The 27787-nt window shown below is 45.7% G+C and overlaps 1 protein-coding gene across 4 annotated transcripts in view; it reads right to left on the reverse strand.

Annotated features, from left to right (window-relative positions):
* Positions 1-27787, reverse strand: part of FRMD4A (FERM domain containing 4A) — a 360038-nt gene that overhangs the window by 50503 nt on the left and 281748 nt on the right. For all 4 annotated transcript variants that reach the window (XM_065921130.1, XM_065921128.1, XM_065921131.1 and 1 more), the window contains exons 12-14: positions 24013-24089; positions 18877-19015; positions 12517-12658 (exon numbers count right to left, since the gene is read on the reverse strand). In XM_065921130.1, the coding sequence (XP_065777202.1) occupies positions 12517-12658; positions 18877-19015; positions 24013-24089 (358 nt within the window). The remainder of the gene's footprint in view (positions 1-12516; positions 12659-18876; positions 19016-24012; positions 24090-27787) is intronic.

Consider the following 27787-nt stretch of genomic DNA (forward strand, 5'->3'; position numbering starts at 1 on the left):
CCAGACTCATCAAGATAAAAAGGGACAGGACTCAAGACAATTAAATTAGAAATGAAAAAAGAGAAGCCACAACAGACAGTACAGAAATACAAAGGATTCTAAGAGAAGATTCCACTACAAACAATTGTATGCTAATAAAATGGACACTCTGGAAGAAATGAACAAATTCTTAAAGAAGTACAGCCTTCCAAGACTGAGTCAGGAAGAAACAGAAAATATGGACAGACCAATCACAAGTAATGAAATTGAAACTAATTAAAAATCTTCCAACAAAAGTCCAGTACCAGATAGCTTCACAGGCGAATTCTATTAAACATTTAGAGAAGAGTTAACACCTATGCTTCTCAAACTCTTCCAAAAAACTGCAGGGGGAGAAACACTCCCAAGATCATTCTATGAAGCCACCATCACCAGATACCAAAACCAGACAAAGATATCACAAAAAAGGAATATTACAAGCCAATATCACTGATGAACATAGATGCAAAAATCCTCAATAAAACACTAGCAAACTGAATTCAAGAATATATTTAAAGTACTACACACCATGATCAAGTGGGATTTGTCCCAGGGATGCAAGGATTCTTCAATATCTACAAATTAATCAGTGTAATACATCACATTAACAAACTAAAGAATAAAAACCACATGATCATTTCAGTAGATGCAGAAAAAACTTTTGACAAAATTCAACACTTAATTTATTATAAAAATTCTCCAGAAATGAGCAAAGGGGTAACCTACCTCAACATAATAAAGGCCATATATGACAAACACACAGCAAACATTATTCTCACTGGTGAAAAACTGAAAGCATTTCCTCTAAGATCAGAAACAAGACAGGAGTGTCCAGTCTCACCACTGTTACTCAACATAGTCTTTGGAATCCTAGCTATAGTAACCAGAGAAGAAAAAGAAATCAAAGGAATCCAAATTGGAAAAGTAAAATTGTCACTGTTTGTAGATGACCTAATAACTACACATAGAAAATCCTAAAGATGCCACCAGAAAACTACTAGAGCTCATCAATAAATTCAGTAAAGTCACAGGATACAAAATTAAAACAGAAGGGTGAAATTTAATTCTAAGCTTTACCAAATCCTAAAACCTACATATAACTTAATCATTCTTCCTTTCCTCTAGTTTCAATGGAAGAGGTGTTACAACTTTTATCTAAAGGCAATGCTTACATGTGCTCTGATATTTATTTTTTTCTTTTGCAGTGATTTGTTTTCTAGATCACACTTTATTTCTCTCTCTTGAATTCTTCTTTTCACTAGTTAGACATTCTCGAGTTTTCTATTTTAAGAATGAATCTTCCTGATTCACTCTTGCTTTCCGTTTCAGTTAGCTCAATACCACTCTCCATTCTTCATAGCCAAACTCTGCCTTCAAATATTTCTTCACCTCCCATTGACAATTCAGTCCTGCACTCCCTCCTCCAAAACTCCTTTGGCCAAGGTTGCTCTATTGCTCACCTCTTAAAAACCCACCCACCTCCTTTGGATAGCCTAAAAATTTCACTCCTTGTTATTATTTCTAAGAATGTTACTTGAGATCTCAAAAATAATATGACTAGGAAAAAACAAAAAAAAAAATTAATACAGACATCTCTTGCATTTCTATATACTAACAACAAAAGATCAAAAAGAGAAATTAAGTAAATAATCCCATTATCGTTACATTGAAAAGGGTAAAATACCTAGGAAAAAACCTACGTAAGTACTGGTGTATGGCAGAAACCAACACAATATTGTAAAGCACTTATCTTTTGAATAAAAAAATAAATAAACTTACCTAAGAAGGCAAAATATCTGTATGCAGAAAACCATGATATACAGATGAGAGAAATCAAAGATGACACAAACAGATGGAGGAGAGGTATACCATGTTCTTGGATTGGAAGAATCAATATTGTGAAAATGACTATACTACCCAAAGCAATCTATAGATTCAACCCAATCCCTATCAAATTACCAATGTCACTTTTCACAGAACTTGAACAGAAAATGTTAGAATTTGTACAGAAACACAGCAGACCCTGAATAGCCAAAGCAATCTTAAGAAAGAAAAAATAGAGCTGAAGGGAATCAGACTTCTTGACTTCAGTCTGTACTAGAAGTAATCAAGACAGTATGGTAACTGGCACAAAAGCAGAAATATAGACCAATGGAACAGGATAGAAGGCCCAGAGTAAGTTCAAACACCTATGGTCACCTAATCTATGACACAGGAGGCAAGAATATGCAATGGAGAAAAGACAACTTCTTATTCAATGAGTGGTGCTGGGAAAACTGTACAGTTACATGCAAAAGAATGAAATGAGAATACACCCTAACACCATACACAAAAATAAACTCAAAATGGATTAAAGACCTAAATGTAAGGCCAGACCCTACAAAACTCTTAGAGGAAAACACAGGCAGAACATTCTTTGACATAAATCACAGCAGGATCTTTCTTGACCCACCTCCTAAAGTAATGAAAATAAAAACAAAAATTAACAAATGGGACCTAGTTAAACTTAAAAGCTTTTGCATAGCAAAGGAAACCATAAACAACATAAAAAGATAACACTCAGAACGGGAGAAAAGGTTTGCAAACAAGGCGATGAACAAAGGAGTAATCTCCCAAATATGCAAACAGCTCATGCAGCTCAATAGAAAAAAAAGAAAAAAAATTAAAAATGGGCAGAGGACCTAAATAGACACTTCTCTGAAGAAGACAAACAGATGGTCAATAAACACATGAAAAGATGCTCAATATCACTAATTATTAGAGAAGTACAAATCAAACTATAATGGGGTTTCACCTGACATCCATCAAATGGGCTTCCCTGCTGGTTCAGATGGTGAAGAGTCTGCCTGCAGTGCGGGAGACCCGGGTTTGATCCCTGGGTTGGGAAGATCCCCTGGTGAAGGAAATGGCAACCCACTCTAGTGTTCTTGCCTGGAAAATCCCATGGATGGAGGAGCCTTGCAGGTACAGTCCATGGGGTTGCAAAGAGTTGGACACGACTGAGCGAACATGTCCATCCAAAGAACACATGTAGTGTACATACATAATCTGAGCTAAAAACCAAATTCAGAAAAGTTGTAAGATACAAGTTCAACATAAAAAAAAATTACAGCCATCAGAATGGTTATCACTATAAAAGTCTACAAACAATAAAAGCTGGAGAGAGTGTGGAGAAGAGGGATCCTTCGCACTGATGGTGGGAATATAAATTGATACAGCCACTATGGAGGTTCCTTAAAAAACTAAAAAACAAACTACCATATAATCCAGCAATCCCACTCCTGGGCATATACCCAGAGAAAACCATAATTTAAAAAGACACATGTACCCCAATATTCACTGCAGTCCTACTAACACTGTTTACAACAGTCAGGACATGGAAGAAACCTAAATGTCCATCAAAAGAGGAATGGATAAGGAAGATGTGGTACATATATAAGTGGAATATTACTCAGACATAAAAAGGAACGAAATTGGGTCATTTGTAGAGACGAGGATGGACCCAGAGACTCATATAGAGTGAAGTCAGAAAGAGAAAGACAAATATATATTAATTCATATATGTGGAGTCTAGAAAAATAATACAAATGATCTTATTTGCAAAACAGAAATAGAGACAAAGATGTAGAGAACAAACGCATGGGATACTCAGAGGGGAAAAGAGGGGTGGGATGAAAGGGGGGATTGGGGTCAATCAATCAGTACCACCACTGATACCAGGTATAAGATGGATAACTAATGAGAACCTACTGTATGACTCACGGAATTGACTCAGTGCTCTGTGGTGATATAAATGGGAAGAAAATTCCAAAAAAATGAGGATATATGTACATGTATAGCTGATTCATTTTGTTGTTCAGGAAAAACTAATACAACATTGTAAAGCAGCTATACTTCAACAAAAATTAATGAAAAATTAGCAGCATCTGGTAAAGTACCCAGTTGAAACTACTGTTATGAGTTAACTTATATGGTTTCTATTTCTTATATTGTGAAATACGAGGGCTTATCCTTCTGTCTCCAAAACTCTGATTCAATGGCAATATTGAGAAGGCTGGTCTCAATAAATGGGAAGAGTGCAAAAAGCCTGTGGGTGGGGACAGTGATTTCTTTATTACTGTTTAAAAATTCCATCAGTTTCAAAGTTATTCACTTAGGCTATAGATGATCATTCTGTCCTGGTTTTCTTTAGTAGGCAAATATTCCTTTACATAGGAGGGAGGGCATACATATATCAGTATAAATGGCTTTATTTGTGTGTGTGTTGTTTTTAACCCCCTGATGAGAGAGCAGAAAAGGACAACCATGCTGTCTTCTCAGTATTTTGACTCAGGCCTGTCCTGCATAAGCCACGGCCAGAAACATCTATTCCACACAGATTTCACAGCCCTCACCAGTTACACAGTCCTGTATAAACACACTCTGGCAGAAGGTGAGCCCTCTGGCAGTCCTGCAGGCTGACCCCATCTGCAGGGCACTGAGCCCAGGAATCTGGGCATCATTAGACTTAAGAGGACAACATAACTTGGAAAAGCTGAAGAGAAATACAGGGAAGAGGCAGATAGTGAGCTGAAGAGAAAGGATTGAGATGGGACTTTCCTGCAGGTTCAGTGGTTAAGATGCTGAACTTCTAAGGCAGGAGGCCTGGGTTCAATCCCTACTTGGGGAACTAGGATCTCACCTGCCATGCAGCAGAAAATTGTTATCAAGTAATTGCAAATCATAAAGGAAATACATTTGAACTATAGGAATAAAATCTACATTAAAAAACAAAAAAGATGACAAAAAGAAGAAAAGTGAAGTCACTCAGTCGTGTCTGACTCTTTGTGACCCCATGAACTGTAGCCTACCAGGCTCCTCTGTCCATGGGATTTTCCAGGCAAGATTACTGGAGTGGGTTGCCATTTCCTTCTCCAGGGGATCTTCCCGACCCAGGGATCAAACCCAGGTCTCCCTCACTGTAGGCAGATGCTTTACCCCCTGAGCCACCAGGGAAGTCATTTAAAAAAAAAGATGACAAAAAGAAGAAAAAAGCCCCCAAATATTGTGTGATTGACACCAACTATGGGGCTGTGTATTCTGAGCTGAACACAGCCCCGAATCATAAAGCTGGCAGGCGCCTATCAGATCAGTCCTCTGGAAGGAGAGATGGCAGATAGCTGGCACCCTCATTGTTACACTAGTTATTAATAAACTTCCCAACAATGGCAGGAAGTGCTGGCATTCAGAGAAGGTGAACGTGTGAAGAGTTGAGTCATGGACATGGATGGGTCCCAGACAGAGCAGGCCCTACACTCAGTACAACATGTTTTTCCCCAGAGCGGAAAAGGTCAGAGTTGAGTGATCCCAGCAGACTGCAAGGCTTTGTGCTATTTCTTTTTTTATTTTATTTTTTAAACCAAAGATCCATCACCACATTCTTTGCAATCCTGCTCTTCACAACGACGATGACTCAACTGCCATCTCATTAATACCACAGCCCGATTCCTATTTATAGACACATGCCGTTCTGTTTTGGAGAGAGTGGGTGGCTTCTGCCCCTGTATTTCCATTCAAAAAGACAACATGTCTCATTGTTCTATTTCTTTAAGAAAGGATGCACAGTGACTTTTTTTTTTTTTGTTTGGGGGGAGGGATGGTTAATGCAACAATCCACATGGGGAAGCAGAACACAGTGTCTCTCCTAAGAGAGTCTATGCCATTTTCTTTAAATTGGTTAAAAGCAAAAACACATCTCCCTGAGCCCCCACCTTCCCACTGAAACCAGAACTGTCCTGGGACGGCAAATTCCAGAAGCAATGCTAGGACAATCCTCCACTCTCTCTCGCTTTCAGAGGATCTTTGGAAAGGTCATGTGTGTTCAACATGCAGTCCTTGTGTCTTTTATTTTGTCATTCCATTTTTTCTCCCTTTCCCATCATTTTTGAGATTTTAAGAAAAAGATGGTGAAGGACAGGGAAGCCTGGCGTGCTGCAGTCCATGGGGTCGCAAAGAGTCAGATAGGACTGAGTGACTGAGCAACTAGGCAGAGTGACTACAATGTCCCCTGCTCACCCCATCTCCCCCCTATATAGTGGTCAGGCAGCAGGCTGGCTGGTTACCCAGAGGTGCAGAGCTAGTGAGGAGGCCACCATGGGGGCAGTGGGTGGGGCTCTACTGGCCTGGAAGGGGGGCTGTGCCTTGAGCTGCCTCCATATTCCCTCTTCTGGGGACCCTGGGAAGGCCAGGCCATCTCTCAGAAGGTGTGCTCTGAGACAAGGGTCCTCACATCTTTCAAAGCCTGCCCATCAGCACCCCTTTACAAATGGATTCAGGATTTGGTTCCCTAACCTTCCTAGAATCTGAATCTCATACAGTGCAATGTGAGGAAGTAAGAGCTTGACCCCTTTTGATCCAACAGAGCTCAGAAGGCTCAGTACCTCTAAGGGTCTCTACTCAGATTTCCCACGGGACAGCCCCGGGTGTCACCCCTGAAAATCTCAGGGGTCCTGGCCCCGGACCTTAGTAAATCATTTCAACTCTGCAGACTGTTTCTTTTTGAAATGTTAGCCCCTGAATGGGCCATTAGTAAGAGTGGACTTCTGACTTCTTTAACGATATCCGTAACACTTCTTCTTTTCTTTAGCATCTGAGACCTCAGATTTCTTTAAAATGACTGAAGTCCAGTACTTGGTAATGACGTGACCTTATTAAATAGGAAAATCGCCTTCAGAGTTACTAGACGTTGACAATATTTTATCTCTGTTTTACATCAATACACGGCATGCAAACTCTTTGAGGAGAGAGGCTATAACTTTTAAAATGCTGTACATAGTTCCTAACCAAGTTTGGGAGCTGGAAAAAAATATTTATACTGTAAAATATCACAGTGTGGTTATACGGCTCAGTTACAACAACACAATTTGGAGACAGACAAGGGTGGAAGGATGAATCAAAGAGAATGAAGATGGATGGTATTTACAGGAGGGGCCTGATCTGAATAGTAACCTCTGAAGGTCTGATACCATCATGATAATCTGATGGAAAATGTTGGTGGTAGGTTTATGAGAGATCCTGACAAGGACCAAGATACCATACACGTTGGGAACACAGAAGGTTCTTAAAATGCAGCACACACAGGATTCTTACTAGTATCCTTCAAAATTTAATTTCAATAATCGTGTATCATTGACATCAGTCTTGGTGACGAATGCTTTAAATTTGACACTAAAAGCAGAGGCGACAAAAGTAAAAATAAATGAATGGGACTCAGGACTTCCCTGGTGGTCCAGTGGCTAAGGTGTCTCACTACCAATGCAGGGGGCCTGGGTTCAGTCCCTGGTCAGGGAACTAGATCCCACATTCCATAACTAAAGATCCCACAAACTGCCATGAAGATCAGAACTTCTGAGTGTGGCAACTAAGACCCAGCACAGTCAAATAAATAAATACTAAAAAAAAAAAAAAAAAAAAAAAAAAAAATGGGACTACATCAAACTAAGAAGCTTCTGCACAACAAAGGAAACCATCAACAAAGAGAAAACGCAACCTACTGAATGGGAGAAAATGTTGGCAAATCATATATCCAATAAAGGACTAATATTCAAAATATGTAAAAAACTCACACAACTCAGTAACAACAAAAAAAATCCAATTAAAAAATGGGCAGAGACTCTGAAGAGACATTTTCCAAAGAAGACATACATATGACCAATATCATTAATGAGAAGATATCCAGAATCATTAATCTTCAGGGAAATGCAAATCAAAACCACAATGGGAAATCACCTTGGATCTGTGAGAATGGCTGTCATCAAAAAGAACACCTGTTGGCAACGATGTGGAGAAAGAGAAAGGGAACTCTCCCTACACTGCTGGTGGGAATGTGAGCTGGTGCAGCCACCGCGTAACAGTACAGAAGTTCCTCAAAAAACTAATAATAGAACTTCCACATGACCCAGCAATTTCACTTCTGGGTATTTATCTGAAGAAATGGAACACTAACTGGAAAAGATATCTCTACCCCCATGTTCACTATAGCACTATTCACAAGAGCCAAGACATGGAAACAACCTGTGTCCACCAGTAGATGAATAGGTGAAGAAATTGTGACTTTATAACACACACACACAACATAATGCTATTCAGTCATAACAAAAAAATTAAATCTTGTCATTTGCAACAATAAAAATGGACCCCAAAGGCTTTATGCTAAGTGAAATAAACTTGAAAAAGGCAAATACTATTTGATTCCACTGATACATAGAATCTAAACACAAACAAATAAAACCCATAACCTCCCCTGAGCTCATAGATAAAAAGAAGAGATTGGTGGTCATCAGAGGCAGGGGGTGACCATGGGGGAAATAGGTGAAGGGGGTCAAAAGGTACAAATCTCCAGTCATCAAATACATGAGTCATGGGGAAACAATGTAAAAAATTTTTAAATATCATGTATGGAGAAACTATTGGGTGTCAGGCTCTGAGCTAAAAAAAAAGATTTTCGAGTGATGATTAGTTTTTCAAAATGTTATTCAGGACTATTAGACACCATCTTTATTTTTTTTTTAAACGAGGCACTAGGTAGGCTTCCCAGGTCAGTGATAAAGAATCCACCTGTCATAGGAGGCTTGGGTTTGATCCCTGGGGTAGGAAGATCCCCTGGAGGGGGAAATGGCAACCCACTCTAGTTCTCACTGGGAAAATCCCATGAACAGAGGAGCCTGGTGGACTATAGTTCACGGGGTCGAAAAGAGTCAGACATGCATGCAAATACAAAATACAGGTGAAGGAAATGAAAATAACTGATCAAATAGGACACTGGGTTATTTGTATCCTATTGCCTGAATGAGAGGTAGATCATAGTTCTGGCAAGTATCATAAAAGAGTGTTTAAATCAGGTCCATCCAGAAAGACTGATGCTCTCTCATTTATGCAAGCCCATCGCTAAAATTTAGGCCTCTCAATGTGCAGTTGAGAAGGATTCACTAAGGCAGTGGTCCCCTACCTTTTTGGCACCAGGGGGTGAGGGGGTTGGGATGATTCAAGTACATTATGTTTATTGTGCACTTTATTTCTAATCTAATGCTGCCACTGATCTGAGGGAGGTACTGGTCTGTGACCCAGAGGTTGGGCACCCCCAGTCTAGAGGATGAAAAGCACAGGTGGAGAGCCAGCCTATATTTTCACCTGGGGGATGGGCAACCATCCCTTCCAGGTGGGACCACAAGGCCTCAGGAGAAGGCATCTTTTTCTCCTGCATGTGGCAAGTCAGAGGCACAGCAACCACACACCTGGAGGCCACAATCGCCCAATGTACAGGTCCTAGAAGTTCCCTGCATTGGCTGATGGAATACTTCCTGTGCACGTTCTCTCCCTCCACTGACCCATGGCCTTTCCTAAGTTAGGAGGGAAACCTCCCCAGAGAGCCTCCGCCTCCACATTTAAGGCCAGTTCTTCAAGATCTAACTCGCAGGGCTGGGTTGAGTGCCACACACTCCCGGGCCTGGTCACAGGCACGACTCACACCTCCCCACCTTCTCCTCCACCCAGCCTTCCTCTTGCTTAGCTGAGCAGCAGAGGGCAGGTGGAGAAAAGTCAGAGGGCCTCGGTCCTACCAATGAAGCCACTGCAGGAGTGATGCTGTCAGGGGACCCTGGTTGCTTCCATCAACTTCCAAACAGCTTTGCCTGGGGTCTTCATCACTAAGTTAGAACAGCTCTAATATCCTGGGATAAAGAAATTAGGTGTGGGAGTGGATTCAGCAGTTGATTCATCTCCTAGCCCATGGGATTGATTAATGTCAAGCTGATGGCGATGACAGAGAGGAATTGCTTCCTAGTATTAAAACTGCCTGAATCTCATCTCTGATGGTTGAGTAAAGTCGTTCCATGTTAGAAATTTTGGGGCTCCTGTCACCCGTTTCTCTGTACCTGCTGTTAGCTTTGCATCCCTGGAGGCTGCCAGAGATGAAGGGCCCCTGCAGATGGACCAGGAAATAGGTGTAAAAGTGGGGCAAGGAGGGGCTTCCCTGGGGGTCAAGTAGTTAAGAATCCTTGCAATGCAGGGGACGTGGGCTCAATTCCTGGTTGGGGAACTAAGATCCCACATACCAAGGAGCAACCAAGCCCACACGCCCCAATTACTGAAGCCTGCTTGCTGCAGAGAAAGATCTTGCATGGGTACAATGAAGATCCCATATGCCACAACTAAGATTCAACGCAGCCAAATAAATAGTTGAAAAAAAAAAAATACTAGGTAGGTTCATTTGGTAAAAGTGGGGAGACTTAGGGTCCCTGATCTTGAGCTGTACACCTACCTCAGGTTTTTCTCTCTTCTTCAACAAGAAGAGAGGCTCTCAAAGCAAGGTCCCCAGACCAGCAGCATCAACAGCACCAGGGAACTTGTTGGAACTTGCTAGAAAGGCAGATTTCTGGTCTCACCCCAGTCTCTTAGATCAGACACTCCAGGGCTAGTACACAGCTATTTGAGTTTGAAGGACCCTCCCAAGGGGTTCTGATATACCTGAGCTGGAAGAATCTATTCTCCTCCTGGGTATAACATGCCATGTGAAGGAAGAATGTGGATTTCCGAGTGGATGTGAAACCACAGCAGGGATGTGGCCCTAGATGAGGCTGGAGGAAGAGTCAGCCTCATCGGGGCTAGATTAGGAGGATGGTGGACAAATGAATTCAGGCTCAAATCTGAGACTCTGGGCTCCCAGGTAGCTCTGTGATAAAGAACCTGCCTGCCAATGCAGGAGACACCGGAGATGTGGGTTCGATCCCTGGGTCAGGAAGATTCCCTGGAGGAGGAAATGGTAAACCACTCCAGTATTCTTGCCTGGAGAATCTCATGGGCAGAGGAGCTGGGCGGGTTACAATCCATGGGGTCACAAAGAGTCTGACATGACTTAGCAACCGAGCACGCACATAGGGGAGTGTCTCAGAGACAATCGCAGTGCTGGCCCTGCCCTCCCTCATTCAGCAGGGAATCAGAAGTGGCTGAAATTCCAGGCAGGGGTCTTGGACTTTGGAAGGGATTCTCTTTGCTACAGCATTGTTCATGGTCTTCACTGGAACCCTGTAAGCCTCAGAAATAATGATTACTCGGACCATTGTATTGATGAAAACATTTTAAGGATCCAAGACAAGGAGGGGTTGACAGTGATCCTTAATGGTGACCTAGTAGAGGCAGAGCCAGCTGTGTGGGTCCTGACACTTATATAATTTTGGTGGCTAACTGTATTACGTTCACAGATTTTATAAAACCCATGGCCACATGAACACCTGGCCGTGGGTCCCTCAGGACCTTACAAAGGTCTGTCCATCCTCATCCTTGCCCTTCAGGTCTGAATGTGTTCCGGTTCTGACTGGACTCCACCAGCCCAGAAATTAACTAGACAGATTTCAGCTTTTCTCCCTACTCCTGTCTTTTTCCTTTTTTAAGTTTCTTTTTTATTTTTAATTGGAGGATAATTGCTTTACCATGCTGTGTTGGTTTTTGCCATACAACAGTGCAAATCAGTCATAACTGTATATATATCCCCTCCATCTTGATCTTCCTCCCACACCCCCCTATCCCAGCCCTCTAGGTCATCATGGGACTGATGAATCTTTTCCCTTTTTTATTTCACTTTGTTATTGTCTGTTGCCACCAGCTGTATAGAAATGACTCTGGAAGATAAGGTAGGGCAAAGCCTTCTTGTTTCACCCTCTGGCTCAGAGGCAAGGAAGAAGACACTGGCCCCAGGAATAATCTGGCCATGACCATGTGGCCTGGGGGGTGACCTGCATTATTATACTTCTGTAACATTTTCAGGCAATTTTTGCCTCCTCCTCTTCAGATTCCTTGCCCAACTCAAACAGCTCCCCTTCCTGTCACTTCAGGAAAGGCATCCTTTCTCCTGAATCTAGCCAGACCTGAAACCTCGGGGCATTTCTGTCCCTCCCGTCACACAGATGACAAACGCTTGCCCAGGGCCCTGCAGAGACAGACAGCATCAGACCTGCTGATCCTCTCTTTCCAAAGGCGTCACACAGCAAGACTCTCCTTTCCAAACGATCAAAGAGTTTTCTGTACTTTGAAAGCCTCAAGAAGTTCCCCTGGGAACACAGTGCAGGTCACTCAGCACCATGACTCAGACCTTCAGCCCTTTCTTAGGTAATTCTCCTTGAGTGGCACCTAAGGGATCCCACCTTCTGCCCCTGGAGCAGACACTCCTCTGGCTGGCCATCAGCCTCAAGAAGGCTCTGGATGCTGCTCTAAGACCCCTGTGTGTCCTCCCCACACGATGTGGTTCTTCCGCGCCACACCCCCCCCCACGACCGACACACACACCTTTGGCCATTTTTCTCCGATCCCTGCTGGACTATAAACCGTGCTCTAGACGCCAGAACCAGCTCCCGCCGAGCCTGCTACATGGCCCTGACCGCCCCCCTCACCCACCCTCGGAGCGTTCCCCCCCAGCCCAGGGCTTGCAGCCCTGCTGCAGGGGGGCCTCTTTTGGGGTCTGCTCACCTGAGGACAGGAGGCTGCCACTGCTGCCGCTGATGATCTTGCCTTTGCTGCCCATGTTGGCCAGCTTAGACGTCTTCAGCGTCCCCGTCTCAGTCAGGTCGATGGCAATTTCGCTCAGGCTGCGGGCGGCATGGATCTTCGACTAGAAAGACCACCGGGTTGGACAGGTTAGGTGGAGGACAGTCCCCTCCTGGCGAGGACACGCCGACCACAGCGATCGCTTGTCATGCTGAGATCTAGCAAACAGCCTCATGGCCCGAACTGCGGCATTTTTCTGTGTGTGTCCCGGGGCCCATTGCTCATCCTCTGAAACTTTCCCTCAGGAGCAGATAAGACTCCAGAGGTGACTCACTAGGAATTTTCTAAACCTGTCATCCCCCAGGCTGTGTATACAGGGCTTACAGAGTGTGGATTTGGAGTCAGACAGACCTTGGTGAGGGGGGGGGTCCCGATTTGGGGAATGACTTTAGGCTCATGGAACCTCATTACTCCCAGGATGAAACAGGGAAAACACCACCTACTGCTCAAGGTTGTGTGAGGGTCAAAGGAAGTCAGACAAGAGAAAGGCGTCCCTCCCTTCTCCTCCCCCTTCTCTTCCCCTCCCCACACCACCTCCTACATAGCTGTCAATAAACAGTAGTGATTATACAGGATTTTGTGCTTAAAGAAGGAGAAAAAAATAATTGTCAGCTTGGTGAATGATTTAAGAGATGTATGAAGTAAGTTTAGGAAGTTTCAGTAAGTTCTAAAGTGGTTCAAACTCTTAAAGTGTTAGCCATGGAGTTACGAAAACTCAGAGGGCTGGGAAGTGACCACGCTACCAGCCTGCAAGTGTGGTGCACAAGCATAGTGTGCAAGCATGGTGTGTAAGGGCTTCTGGAACAAATGTCATTGGGATGTTTGGTTCCCATTAAGGGGCACCTGGCACGGTGTCCTGCTTCCACTCTGATACCTAAATGTATGAGCCCAAGTCTTCAGATTACGGCTAAGACTCCACTGACTCCACAAATTAACTGGCCCACTTTGGCAAACAGCAGAGCGGACCAGAAGAGATCAGAAGAGGACCCTGTGTTCACAATTACATTCCTAAAAGTAACTGCTGCAGTGAAGCTTTCTGCTATAGTTCCCAGCTCTGGAGGTGGAGATGGATTTGTGTGCCCCCTGACAATTTCTGAGCATGTTGTTTAGTTTCCCTTCATCATCGGGAAATCAGTTCATGATAATGCTTCAGGCAGGGGCTTCTGCTGTACTGTGGACTTCCAGAAAACAGCTATCAATGCTAGTGTAACCTGTACATGTGGCCATCTTTCTGTGGTCATTGGTGATATGCCAGGGACGCACAGATAGAACCGGGCAAGGCTCCCCACTGAGGTTTTCAGTTATTTGATGTGTGTTCACTCCTGGCTGGTGTGAGGCCCAGTCTGTCCCGACACAGCAGAAACCATGGCATGTGGGCAGACCACCGCCCGGCTCCCTTCACATCCTGTGCCCACAGTGGTCTCCAGCAGGGTTTGTCTGAACCCTGAGACCCTGCCCTTCCTCTGGCCTCCGTGTTGATGCCAAAATTGGTGAAAGACAATGACTTTCGACTGCCAAGTACTTTCCTCACCTGAGTTAGATGAGAGCCTGAGAGGCAGAGGAAATGCTGAGATTTTTTGCTTTTTTTGTTTATCGGGTCTGACTTATCCACACTCTTCTATCTCACTGATCCTTCCTTTTTTTTTTTTTCCCCATGATGCAGTTTGTGGCATCTTAGTTCTCCAACCATGGGTTGGATCGGTGCCCCCTGTCCCGAGTCCTGACCACTGGACCGCCAGGAACTGGTCCCTCCTTAACTGTTGTCTCCTCTCCAACCTCAACTTCTGTCCCTACATTCAGAACCAGGCTGCCTTCCTGGGGTGAAGGCTTCCTTGCTTGTGAAATAATCCCAGCTGCCAGTCCCTGGCAGGGTTTTCTGGCTTGTAGCAGAAAGCAGGAAGGCCTCCGTTTCGTTTTGACACAGAATATCAATCACATGCACCTGGCTAAGTTTTATCCTCTGAGCAAAGCAGAGAAAGCACAATCCATCACTTCCTTTCTTTCAACAGTATTCTCTTACCAAGGCCCACGCGTCACCAAGAGGAGCCCACGCATGCAGTTATGCAAGAATAACTCATGAAGTCACAGCCCAATTCACCCTGGTGAAGGATCCAGGCTCTGGAGTCAGAAAGACCTGGACTGGAATCTTGGCTCCTTCCAGCAAATCACAGATGGACCTTGATTTCCAACCTCTCTGATACTGAGATCCCTGTTTGTAAAATGAAGCTCTTAAAACCCACATCAGAGAGGTATGATGTCAGGACTAAATTAGATAATAGACATCAAGGTCATTGGAATTGGAATAAGCTATAAATCAGGTCCTGGGAGGAATTTGCTAGGTGAGGTTCAATGAATGACTCCACTGAATATTTCAGGGGATCTCATCAATCTCGTGGGAAACCCGTCTCCCCTCGACCCCATCCCAGCCACACTAACCTCGGAGACAGGAAATAAACTAGGAAAAAGGGACAACAGGTGTGCTTTTGAGGGAGATTAGATTTTCAGAAGTTTTAGGAAATTACTGACTTCTGTCTAGAATGGAAATATCACAATGCCTGCTTATATCAGGAAGAGAGAGAGCACCAAGAGGAGACAACTTGATGGGGAGACTCCCTCCTTGTAAAGTCAGGTCTTTGGGTCAAAGAACCTCCAAAGCTCTAGACGTTTTGCTTGGAGGGTCTTACTGTACTGATTATTACTACAGGCATTCTGTGAGCAAGGTTTAATTGGCCTCTACCATGCTTTCACTTGGCTTTTGATCTAGACAGAATAAAGAATAGCAGACTGGATAAAGTGGGGAAAAAAGATTCAGGAGGAAAGATGTTAGGTCTGGGGGCCAACTCAACAAGTCCTCAATCTGAATTCAGAGGAACAGTGACTAACATTCACTCTAAACAATTTAAGTTTTCAAATATTTTCCTCTGAACTCTATTAGAGATTCCTTGGGTACATAGGTTGGCAGGATCCAGCTGGTGACATTTCTGATCTTTGGGGTCAGCAGATGTAATTTACCAAATGTCACTGGTGACTGTACAGGCCCTCATCCTGAAGGAGCCACCAGAAAGAAACCAGTATGGCCTCTTTCTGCTCTGCCTTTAGTGATGGAGGGTGTGTGTGTGTGTGTGTGTGTGTGTGTGTGTGTGTGTGTGTGTGTGTGTGTGTGTGTGTGTGTGTGTGTGTGTGTGTGTGTGTGTGTGTGTGTGTGTGTGTGTGTGTGTGTGTGTGTGTGTGTGTGTGTGTGTGTGTGTGTGTGAGAGAGAGACAGAGACAGAGACAGAGACAGAGAGACAAGGAGAGATTTTGAGTGATTTACACCAGAAACCTAAAAGAAGAAAATAACCAAGAGCCAGTGTATGAACACAAGCCTTCTCGGTTACCTACCCCTGCTGACTCCAACCACCAGACCACACTTGTTTCTGGGGTTGAAAAGAATCCCTTGGGAGGCTTGGGCTTTGCTGAAGCACTTCAGAGAAAGGAATGGTTGGCATGGCCCACTACAGTAGAGTATGAAGCAATGGCTAGCATGCCAGCCAACACTGGCTGCTCAGAAATACTTGGAAACACTTCATCCCAGGCCTGCCAACCATCACTCACCCGGAACCATCCTGCCCACTGGAGATGGGTCACATTGCTATTGTCTAAAGAACATTCCAGAAGTGAAAGGTGTTGTAACACAATTCCTAAGGCAAATTTTATCATCTCTGGTTTGGGGGTACTTTGAAAGAGCTTAAACTTTACACAGGTGTCGGCCAGGGAACAGTATGTTCGATTAGAATGATAATAATGAAAGATAGCTCACATCTCCTGAAGCAATCACAAATACTGTGTCACTGGACCAGTCAATGATTTTGGTCAGGGGTTTCTTTGCTGTTATTTAACTGAGGAAAGCAAGAAGGAGTGAGGAAAGGCTTGTCCAGGATCACAGAACGAGAAGGCAGAATCCTTGGACTTCTCTATGGGGCAAGCTGTTCCTCACCTTATACCGCAGGCAGAGGAACTGGTTCCAAAAGGAAATGCATGGGCTCTGGAGCACCTGTGAATATTCAGAGCTTATCTGGGGAAAATTCTCCTGCTCCTAGGAATAGGTGTATTTCCTTCAGTCCTCCAGGGGTTCCTGAGGTGAAAGTTCTCTTGGCTATAAGCGTTTGGTTTGGTCTCTTAAAAGACATTTGTTATTAACAGGTAATCCTTGATAGTTACTTTTAATTAATTGCTTTTGGCTGCACTGGGTCTTCATTGCTGTTCTTGGGTGTTCTCTAGTTGTGCCTGGGCTTCTCATTGCAGCGGCTTTTCTTGCTGTGGAGCATGGGCTCTAGGGTCTCTGGGCTCAGTCACTGTGGCACACGGGCTTAACTGCTCTGCAGCATGTGGGATATTCCTGGATCAGGGATCAAATCTGTGTTCCCTGCATTGGCAGGTGGATTCTTAACCACTGGTTCACCAGGGAAGTCCCTGATGGTTACTTTTAAAGGTTTACTTGCTGTAAGCCTGCTCCATAAAGCCTCCCCAACTGCAGGTGAGACAACCTTCAATAGTGCTGTAGAACCCTAAGGATGAGCTTCCTGAGTTACCCCAAAGATGTTCTAATGCAAAAAGCCAGCACAAGGAGGAGGAGTTCAAACAGCTAAGGTACCATCCTTAGGGTGAAGCATGCTTTTTCTTTTCTGCATTCAACATTGTGGCATCAGTGTGTGTGGGGTCCTCCAAGAGGAATTGGTAGTGGGGTTCAGGAGGGTTGTCAAACTCTCTTACCTCTCATCATGCATTGCCGAACAGTACAGAGGAGAGAATCAAGGTTCTAAGGTTTCGACCTCCAACTCTTGCCACTGGAGGGCAAATCGCTGACACCCACCCACTGTCTCAATACAAAGCATGAGTCAAAACACTTTGGCCCTGTTTCTTTGGATCTAATCGGGCCTCAAATTCCTATGCCAAAGCCCGTCATCACCAGGAGAGCTGTAGAATACTCTCATTATTCCTGGCAACAAAAATATCCCACCCTGTGCCCACTCATCCCAGAAAATGACCAAAAGGGGGGTCAGGAAGAAGACCTAGGAGAGGATTAAATGTGTTACAGAGGAGAAAGTGACTCCCACATGGGAAAGGCCGTGATTTGAAACTGAATGATGACTTAAGGGTTTGCTTGCTTTCTTCCTGTCCTATTGTCCTACTATCTTTCTCTTACCTCCCACTCAGCAGCTCTCCTTCCAATCTTCTCCCCAAGCCAGGGAAAAAGCATCTCCAACCAGAAGGAAAATAACACAAAAGAGGAAGCCACAAGAATCCTAAAGGGCATCAATCCAATATGTCTTGGACCCAGTAAGCCCAGAGTCCTGCCACCTCCTCCCCTTTCAGGACTCACGGGATGGGACAAAACCTCCCATGGGTGATGGTATGGCTAGGCAAGGGGCCAAGGTCCATTCCCCACCCTTCCTGAGCCACCAGAATCCTGAGAAAGATACAGAGCCCATCTTGATATGGCTCTTCACCTGAGGGGTAATGAATGGGAGAGGCTTGTGTGGGGAAGGCGAGAGGAGCCCAGAAGCCGAGGCAGGAGGAAGAAGGGGCAGAATGCTGACAGTAGCCCTGTGTGAACTGGGGAGATGTCGTTTTCCCACCCACCAGGAAATGCACCCCTCCCCCAACCCATGTATGTGAACTTGGGCTAGAGTAAACCTCCCTTGGAGGTTGACTGTTTATTAAGGCCTGAGGCTCTGGGTCTACCTGAGGGAAACAGAGTTGTTGCTTTAAAAAAAATTTTTTTTTTAATGTTTCCAGTTTTGCATTTTTAAGAAATGGAGTTGGCAGTTGGAAAAGCCTGGAGGGTTTTCACAAGCAATTATTCTTAACAGTTAGGTGGTGTCTATTAGTTGAGACTAGTTGCTTTTTTTTTTTTCCTCAAAAGGAAAACAACATGCCAGTGTTTACACACCAAAAAGGGCTTGACTGCTTACTTCTGGGAGAGGCTCTAGGGGTTTGAAAGCAGAATTCCTACCTGGCTGTGTCAAATGGCTTAAGTGGCTCTGATTGCTCTTGACCACGTCTCTGAGAAAGAATTATTCTCTTAAAAAGTTGATCTCATTCCTGCCTCTGATAGCCCTAAAAGGCCAGTCTGTACCTGTGCCCATCTCAGAGCAAGGGAAGCAGGGCCTCCCCCAGCCATCCAATGCCCAATCCTCAAACTACAAGATCCAGAAAAGGGCCCTGCCCTTAGGAGAGCTCAAGGCCCAGTGAAAGGTCTGGTCTCGGCAGAGGCCCTCCCACCCCAGGAGAAGGCCTTACCTTACTCTGCTTTCTGTCCAGATAGAACTGGTGCTGGCTAATGGCCATAGCCCAGATGGACTTGATCAGCGCTGGACACGCGTACCACGTGTGCACTGCGATGCCACTGTGTCCAAACGTCCTTCTTGTCACCGAAGCCCTGGGGGAGCAAGAACCAGAAGGGTCAACAAACTGCACTGGCCGTGAAGGACTCCAGTCCTCAGGCCACAGTTTTTACCAAGAACCCACTGGGTCCAAAAGCTCTGGCATAAAGGTAACCGAAGGGCCCTGTGTGCACACACATGTAGCTGGCTGACAAAGGCCAGCTTTTCATTTATTAAATAGAAAAGGATTCTATTTAAGGTATAGAATATGATGATTTGATCTTCATATACACAGTGATCACTGCAGTCAAGCTAAAGAACATCTCCTCTCCTCTAATATTACCATCATGTGTGCTTGTGTGTGTTTATGGTCAGAGCACCTGAAATCAGTTCTTAGCCAGTTTCCAGTATATTATTAACTATAGTCACCATGCTATACATTCTGCCTCTAGGCTAATTCTTCCATAATTATCCCTTTGTACCTTCTGACCAGCATCTCTCCATTTCCCCTGCCTCCTTGTTCCGCCCTACCCCTAGTGATGGCCATTCTGCTCTCTGCTTCTGCGTATGAACTCTTTTAGTTTCCATCTATAAACGAGACTACATAGTTCTGTTCTCTGTGTCTGACTTATTTCACTTTATAATGTCCTCCAGGTCCATTCGCGTTATTGCAAATAGCAGGGTCTCTTTTTTTTTAAGGTTGAATGATACTCTGTTGTGCATACACACCACAATTTCTTCATCCATCAGTGGACACTTAGGTTGCTGCCATATCTTGGCTATTGTGAATCCTGCTAATATTTTGATTTACTGGCTCCTTAGGGGTCAAAATTTGGCTAAGCGTCTGCCTTGTCTGGAATAAGATGGGTCATTCGAGGACATAGGACGGTCTTTTCTGATCTTCGGCTCCCGGCACTGGGCCAAGGCAAACTTTGGAGACAGGAAAAGCCTTTGACAATGCCCTTTATTAACCAGGCAACACTGCCTGTGGTGAAGGATGAGTAAATTTTCTTCTAATCACCACATCATCTAAGGCAATCAGGACTCCTTACATTATTCTCAGGCAATCTTCCTTGAAAGAGCTGGTTTCAGTCTCAAATATATTCAGAGGGCAGGTGGGGTATAAAAATAATCGGGATAGGGAAGGCAGAAAGAAATGGGCCCGTCCAATCTCTCCCCTGCTACCCAAACCACTTCCACATACACACGGATGTAGGAAATGTGGAGGATGTTGGACAGTGCAGAGAGACGCAATCAGACTTTAAATGGAAGGTGGGAGAGACTGGTCCTAATGTAATTCATCACATTAATGGAATCATGGGGGAGAAAGTTATATGATCGTGTTCTTAGTAAAGAATATTTTATAGGATGGGTACACGATTTTGCAAGTGAAATCTCAGAATGTGTGTGTGCATACTCACGTGTGTGCATGTGAGGGGGTAGGGGGGTGAAGCTTGGGGTATCTTATGTGCACATCAGAAGAACAACATGCATTCCAGATTGAGCTGTCGCATTTCCAGAACCTTGGGGGTGATCAGGACTTGTGAATAATCACATTATTTTCATGGTCAGTTTTTTTCCTTGAAGGAAATTAGAAGCTGCTCCAATCATCTTCTCTTAGGGTCTCAAGATTTAACAGCAGGTGTTACACAGACCCACTTTTAAGGAGGAATTCCAAACTGGTGGTTAGTTAAGACTACAGATTCTAAGCAGAACATTATTCTTTTGGTTAAAACCAAAGTTAAAATGCCAGCTCACAGAAGAACACACAGTTGAAAATAACAGAAAAAGAGCCAGCGAGAGTGAGAAGGGAACCCCCATGGTCTCTGAAACTGCGATGAGAACACTCAATCTGGCTTCCACAGCAATGGCTGATCCTGGGAGAAAATACGTTTTTTTCCACCCTCCTAGAAAAGGTGAATTAGAAAGGAAAAGTCATTTGAAATGTGCTTCAGTGGCAGCAGTGAGAGCAGAGCCAGGCAAGGTGTATTTTCCAGGTAAGGTGGAGGGGTAGGAGGAGGGAGGGGGCTGGCTGGCCTGGGAGTTCCCAGCAGCACCTGAATCAGATGAACCCAGAGTGTTTCTCACGCTCCATTATGAGTTGGTCTCTTCTCTACAGGGTTCTCTTCAGGCTCTTCCCATCCCACCCGACTCTTCTGTTTGGCCAAAACCTTAGAAATGGAATGTCTGCCAAGCCCAGTAAAACCGCAGACACAATGTTGGGTATTGTGTCAGGATGCATCTCCAGGAGAGAAAATCTTGAAGCATCTTCTGTAGCGGCCAAGCCAACCCCCTGTACTTGCCATGTCCCAGGACATTGGTCTTCAGGACACGATTCTGCCCCGGCTCTTGCCATCCTATAACTTCAGTCCTGGCTTCCTTCCTGGGTTGGGGGAGGGGCTGACTACTGAACCATCCCAACAAAGTACAGACTATTAGATGACTCTTCCGTGTTCAAATAAACAAGGCAACAGCAACAGGATGACACGTTTAACTGGAGGAGCGCCAGGAGGCCTGTAGAAGAGCGCTTACTGAAGCGCCAGGCGGAAGTCAGGGTTGGAGCTTTGGCTACATCACTCAGCTTAGCAGCTAATCTAGAATGGTCCCCTTTGCCTACTCTGGTGCACCTTTAAAGCCATCGTCAACCTGGGTTTCCACCTCTGACATCAAGGAAGCCACCTCTCTGGCCCCTCCTTGCCTCCCCTTTCCTCTCTCTGCCGGTCTCTAGGCTGACAGAGGACTACACTCCTTGAGGGGATGTGGTCACTGCTCACATTCAGCGCTAGGGCTTCCTCGGGCTCCTCTACCTCCCTCTTCTCTCTGACACCCACCTGACTGGCATCTTTATCCCCCAGAGGGCCCACTTAGAGCTCTAAGTCCTTAGCTAAGGATTTTTCCTTCTCAGAATGCCTCTCCAGACCAGCCTGGCCAGCTGCAGCATTTATAGGCTGTGTCGTTTGGCATTTGGTACCCTCTGTCCATGTATAATGTGGTGGAAGGCATGTGAGCTATGGAGCCAGACTCCTCGAGTTGACACCCTGCCTCTATCTGGCTTGCTTTCTGTAACCTGGAGCAGGTTACGGTGCTTGTTCTGTGCCTATTTCCCAAGTAGGACAAGAATACTAGTACCTACTTCTGAGGGTTATAGCAAGGACCCAATCAGATAACAGTCCAAGTGTTTAGAACAGTGACTGTGCATAGCAAACACTTAATACACATTAAGTTCCTTATTCCTTCTCCCCAGCTGTGCTAGAAGTTCTTTTCAGGGCAAGTAGACCCTGTATGACTTTTTTCTATACCCCAGGCCCCAAAACAAAGTAACACATAGTTATGAACACTGTTATAGGACACTGCCCGAACACTGATGCTACTCAACAAATGTGAGATGGATCACTTTCATGTAATAGCTAAAGGCCCATGTAATAGGAACTTGTGAGGTTTGGACTCTTTCCGACATCCCTGGGCCTTGGGAAAAGGAAGGGAATTTGGTATTACAACACGATAGGACAACAGGCCTGGAGAGAACAAGAACACAGACACACACAGACACACACGCAAGGATGTGTCCAAGATACCTTTGTCTTAGCAGAATTCCCAACAGAACACAGGCTTAGAGTCTGTCTAGTCCTTACCCTCAGTTTCTTAGGTCATTCAACCTCCATCTTTATTTTGTCAATCATCCGCGTTTTCTGCATCTGACCCACTGTAGCACTCATTCGGGGAAATTGTTTTCAGCGTCTCTCTGCTACCACCTGTCCTGCACCAACGGATTCCTGCTCTGTAGAGACCGGGTCTCTGGACCATGAGACCCTTCATCACCAGAACCTGAAAAATGCTGCCAACACTCCTGTCGTCACCTGACCACCACCTGGACTTAGGTCGTTTTCAGCTTGCCGACTGCATGGTAACTGTGGCGCGTGGGGGGCGCTCTTGGCTACATGGGAGGCTGCTTCACGCAGATTACAGGACCAGGCGAGCGATGCATCAGTCCTCTTGGGTTATCACTGGCTGCAGGAGCAGAGACAGCCACCCCCCAACAAGCCTCACCCTCTGACGGGGCATGAATCTTACTCCGGAGGTCTTGAGCTGAGAACTTTCTGGGAGGCACCTTGGCCTGAACGCCCAGAAGCCATGTGTGTGGGAAGCTGGTGCCAACAGCTCCTCTGCCCTAAGCCATGGCCAGGGCAGCAACAGCTCATCACGTTCCCATTTACTCCCCCAGAGACCCTGCCCTCCGCCTGCCTTCCCAAGGCTTCCTTCCTGTTCTCAGTCTGCTTTTGGACCTGTTGAAAGTGATTTATCCTTAAGCATTAGGTCTGTTTTCAGGGAATTTTGCTGCTGCTTCTGAGTCACCTATAACTCTAGGACTAGCAGACAAAGAGGAAAACTCACAGTGCACCCCCCCCACCCCAACCTGAGAACCTTCCTCAAAGGGCTTGCTGCATTCCAAAATGGGACCCTATTGTTCAGTGCTGGACTTGGGGAAGCACAGATTCTGACACGACTGCTCCCTGGGGTACAATGTAAGGTGGAGAGAAAAAGACCTGCATTTCTTTCATATCCACCCACCACTGCTAATACCCGAAAGTTACAGCTCATGGAATGAGACCATTCAGCACAACTCTTTAGACTGTAGGTTCCCTCTGCTGCTGACAGTCCAACCAAAAACAGTCTCAGAAACTGACAAGCCACCCCTCAGACTCTTCTCTGGCAAAAACTTCCTAAAAGGACTCAGGCCACTGCTCACTTTAATTTGGTAATTGTTCCAAAGCGCTACAAATCTTTCCTAAAGTGCCCCGGCTTGTAAAGACAACTCCACATATACGGGCAAGTAACACATGTAGTCAGATGAGATGATCATGGCATTGCTCTTTACACACACACACTGCATTTCTCAACACATAGAACAAAAACAAAGCTCTGTTCTCCCATTCAACCACCTTCTTCCCCCTAAATTATTAATAACACGAATAGTGACAGCACAAAAATAGTAATGTAAGAAATATGTCACCAGGGCACGCACTCCCAGGAGGAAAAAACATTTCTAGCTTACCTGCGTGGGTCATGAACTTCCACAGAAAACTTCTTCTCTCTGAAATACAGGTTTTCCAACTGTCTCCATTGGAATATCTGGACAGAAAACAATGCAGTTGAAGTTCAAGTGTGAGAGGCTCACGGCTGCAGTCCTCTGTCTGCGGCTGAACTTACAGCTGGCAGTTTCCTTATCAGAGCTGAACCCCTGCAGTCGTTTGCACCTCCTATGCCTCTTGCTTCACACACACACACACACACACACACACACACGCACAGCTCTCCAGCTCAAAACCCCGGCAACGTGGGTGTGGATTTTCCTGCAGGCTTCTCAACAGGAACAAAACAAGTTCTTTTCAAGTGGTTCCCCGGCTCTGCTGGGCCTTTGTTGAATTCTCCAAGATAGTTCCCGGCTCTGCAGTTTTCCCTCCAAGGCGAGGGGGAGGAGGAGGAGTGGAGGGCGGGCTGGCGGAGGGAGGGAGGGAGGGAGGGAGCCGGCGCTCTCAGGAGGGAGCAGTAGCCATCTGCCTGCAGCGCTGATCCGGCTTCCTCCCTGCAGTGCTCCAGTGGTAAGGCGCTTGCATTCCCAGCCTCCCCTTGGGACTCCACTTCCCGCCCACTAATGTGTCAGCAGCCGGACTCGCCCTGGTGATCTGGGGCGGCTGGGGAAGCTTCCCCTCCAAGGGTAGGGGCTGCTCCGACCCTATTTGGGGGCAGGCGACTCCAGATAACAACAGAAGCCTGACAAGCCCAGCTTCTTTCTTCAGCACAAAGAAAATCAGGGCTAGCGGGATGCTGCAGTCAGGGGCTTGTGGCCACTGGGGCGTTGGAGAGTGAAATTAGCGCCGTTCTGAACGGTGGGAGTTAAACAGAGTTCCTGGCACTGCCCAAAGGCCCTGAAGGTCCTGGTGGACATTCTTCCTTAGCTGAGCGAGTCTGTTCACTAAGATGTTTGGGAGTAATTAGAGGCAACACTGCTCTGTGAGGGGGTTCTTGCATTGGATGAAAAAGAAAGTTATTTAAACTCTGAGGGAAATGTCAAAAGAAGTTCAACTAATGCCCATAACATTCATATTTGTATCTGATACAATATTGCAGTCCCTTCAATAGAATTTGAGTTTGTTTAGCCAAAAGAAGGGCCAAACAGATCTTCACCCTGCAAGTGGCTGATTTCTTCCCCTGGTCCTCCCTTGCATAGCCCACTGAGTTAAGGCAGATGCTTTTCAGGGTCTTGTCTTAGACCCAGAATCCTCTCACCTGACGCCCCTGACACTTTCTGATCTGTTCACATTCTTTCCTGCAAGAGGACAATTTCTGTGTCCCATCAATTCTCCTTGCCAGACCCAAGACACAGGCCTGGCCAAAGGACTCCGCCTTGTTGTCAAACTGGGCCAGAATAAAATTGTTTCCGGCAAGGCTGACTTCTTCTCACAACCTGCTCTGCAGAATCTTAAAACTATTCTGTCTGCCTAATGGGAAGGAGGACATGGATTTTCTCTGATTTCAGAGCCATCTCTTTTGTTGACAGCTCAGAGTACATTTTGCTCTGAAGTCCAAGGAAAATTGTACTTCCTTTTTTTCCTTTCCGGTCAGTTCCAAGGAAAGCAAGTCCTACAGGAGCTCAGACAGCCTTGTGTCCGATCACAGATGAAAAGCCACCTGTGTAGTCGATGACTTGAGTCCCAGACCTGAGCCTTAAGCTCTCAACTGATTGCTCTGCTAAATCCCGTAGTGAAATGCACAGAGTTCCTCTCTGATTCCCTACTGATAGGTATTTACCGAGGTTCCACTTGAACCTGGCCACAGACACACAAGCACCAGAACTAACAGCTCCCTGACCTTGTAACCTGGAGGTAGGTAGTACATAGAACAAAGTGGCCAGGCAGATGCTCTGGAGTCCGGCTACATTTGTTTGAATCCTGAGCCCCTTACATCCAAACAGTGTGACATCAGGCAAGTGACTGCATCTCCTTTAGCCTCAGTTTTCCCATCTGTAAAATGGCAATAACACTTCTAAGGTAGAAGCAACACAGATCCTTAGCATGGTACTGGTACAAAGTAAATGCTCAATGAACTCAGGTCTCAGTGCAATTCTAGTTGCTCTTACTTCTCCCAAATCCTGGCAAATGAGGTAGATTAACTCCAGAACAACGAAAATTATTAAGCTTTTTTTTTTTTAAACTTGTAGCCCTGTCATTGGGGTTTAAGAAAATAAAAGTCCCAGAAATCTGAAGTGTATGGATTTAGTACCCTGCCTACCCCCCATCCCCTTTTCTCCAAAGAGAGGGGTGGGTAGGAGATGGCTGATCCCTGAGGGGGACTTGCATCATGTGTGTAGCACCCACCTGGCCAGGTAAGGTGGAGCCTCGGCCAGGACCTGTTTCTCGGGTGTGTGACCCGAGGGCCCTGTGCTTGGTCTAACACTCTGCTGTCTCCATCTCAAAATTCTCAATAAGCTTGATCAATAAGCTCTGAATTTTCATTTGTCTCGGGCCCTGCAGATTATGCCACTGGTCCTGACTGATGCTCATGCCTCAGGCACTGTCTCTGGGGGACGACATGTGGGGGAAGATGCATCTGATGGGCAGACCTCCTGGGCTTTATCCTCTTGGCATTGCGCTGGTGAGCACCTCACATGGGCCTCGGGTCGGGAGCTCCCTCCTTCCTGGTGAAAACTCCCAAAGCCCAACACTCAGGGGCTGCGTTCCCTGGCAATTTCTCCCTCCCTGGCTTTTTACAAAACAGAACTTAGGCCGGGTGTTCCCCGAAAGTACTCCCCATGCCCCTGGAGTGGAGAGCCTTGTGTCTGCCAAGGACCAGAACACAACCTTGTATCTGCTGTGCCCTTCTGCCTACTGATGGTGCATTGCAGGCTCCTGCCTCGGCACGGAACCCTGATGGCCCAGCTCCCAGCATCTGTAGACATTTCCAACAGGAGCAGAACAGTGGCTTTGCCCCGTTTGCTCTAGGCAGGGTTTTTTCCTTATTTTTTTTCTTCTTTTTTGTAAATGAAAACACTGGGAAGGGAGGGTAGGAGGGTAGTTTTCCAGGCCAGGAAGGTCCCAGGAACCCAAGAGGAGGTGTTCATGAGGAAACAATGGTCTCATCCTTTCCTCCCACACCTGGGGGGACACTGAGTGCTTGGAAACAGGCAGGGGGATGAAGGCAGCTGGACGCCCCACGCACCAACGTGGCCTCTTGTGCTCGAGGGCCCCTGTGCCCACCGTTCTAAGGCTGTGCCTACTAAACTCTCCCTCTGAGGCTGGTAGAGTCGAACAACAAGCAGATAAACCGCAGACATTCGGCTTGGCTCCCCTTTGTGAACAGGGTACACTAGGCTCTGAGGCGCTGGTTTGGGGGCAGCCCTCGATAATCCGTGTCCCTTCAAAAGAACCCCTTTACTCACTGCAGCTATCATAACCCAGCCACCAGCTAAAGACGCCAACATATTTTGGGACTCCACATAAAGAACTCATTGGACGCATAAAGATGGTTATGGCTGGGCTAGATCCCTTAGGAGTTTGGCTAATTCCTATGGCCAATTCTGCCCAAGGAGCTACCTAAAATCTCAAACACAGGTCTATCAGTAATCAAAGGACTTATTAATTAATACCTATGAAAAAGGCCTAATGCGCTTCATTGGGGCATCTTTGAAAAGCAGACGCCTCTTCTTTGATCTTTTAGCATCAACCCCCCCACCCCCCGCCACAAAGAGCAAGTGGGAAACTTTCTTCTTGGGGAAAATGAGGCCCAGAGAAATGAGGGGAAAATGCCTAAGGCCACACAGCAAGTCAGTG

The sequence above is a fragment of the Muntiacus reevesi genome, chromosome 2 (genome assembly GCF_963930625.1).
Source record: "Muntiacus reevesi chromosome 2, mMunRee1.1, whole genome shotgun sequence".
NCBI classification, from domain to species: Eukaryota; Metazoa; Chordata; class Mammalia; order Artiodactyla; family Cervidae; genus Muntiacus; species Muntiacus reevesi.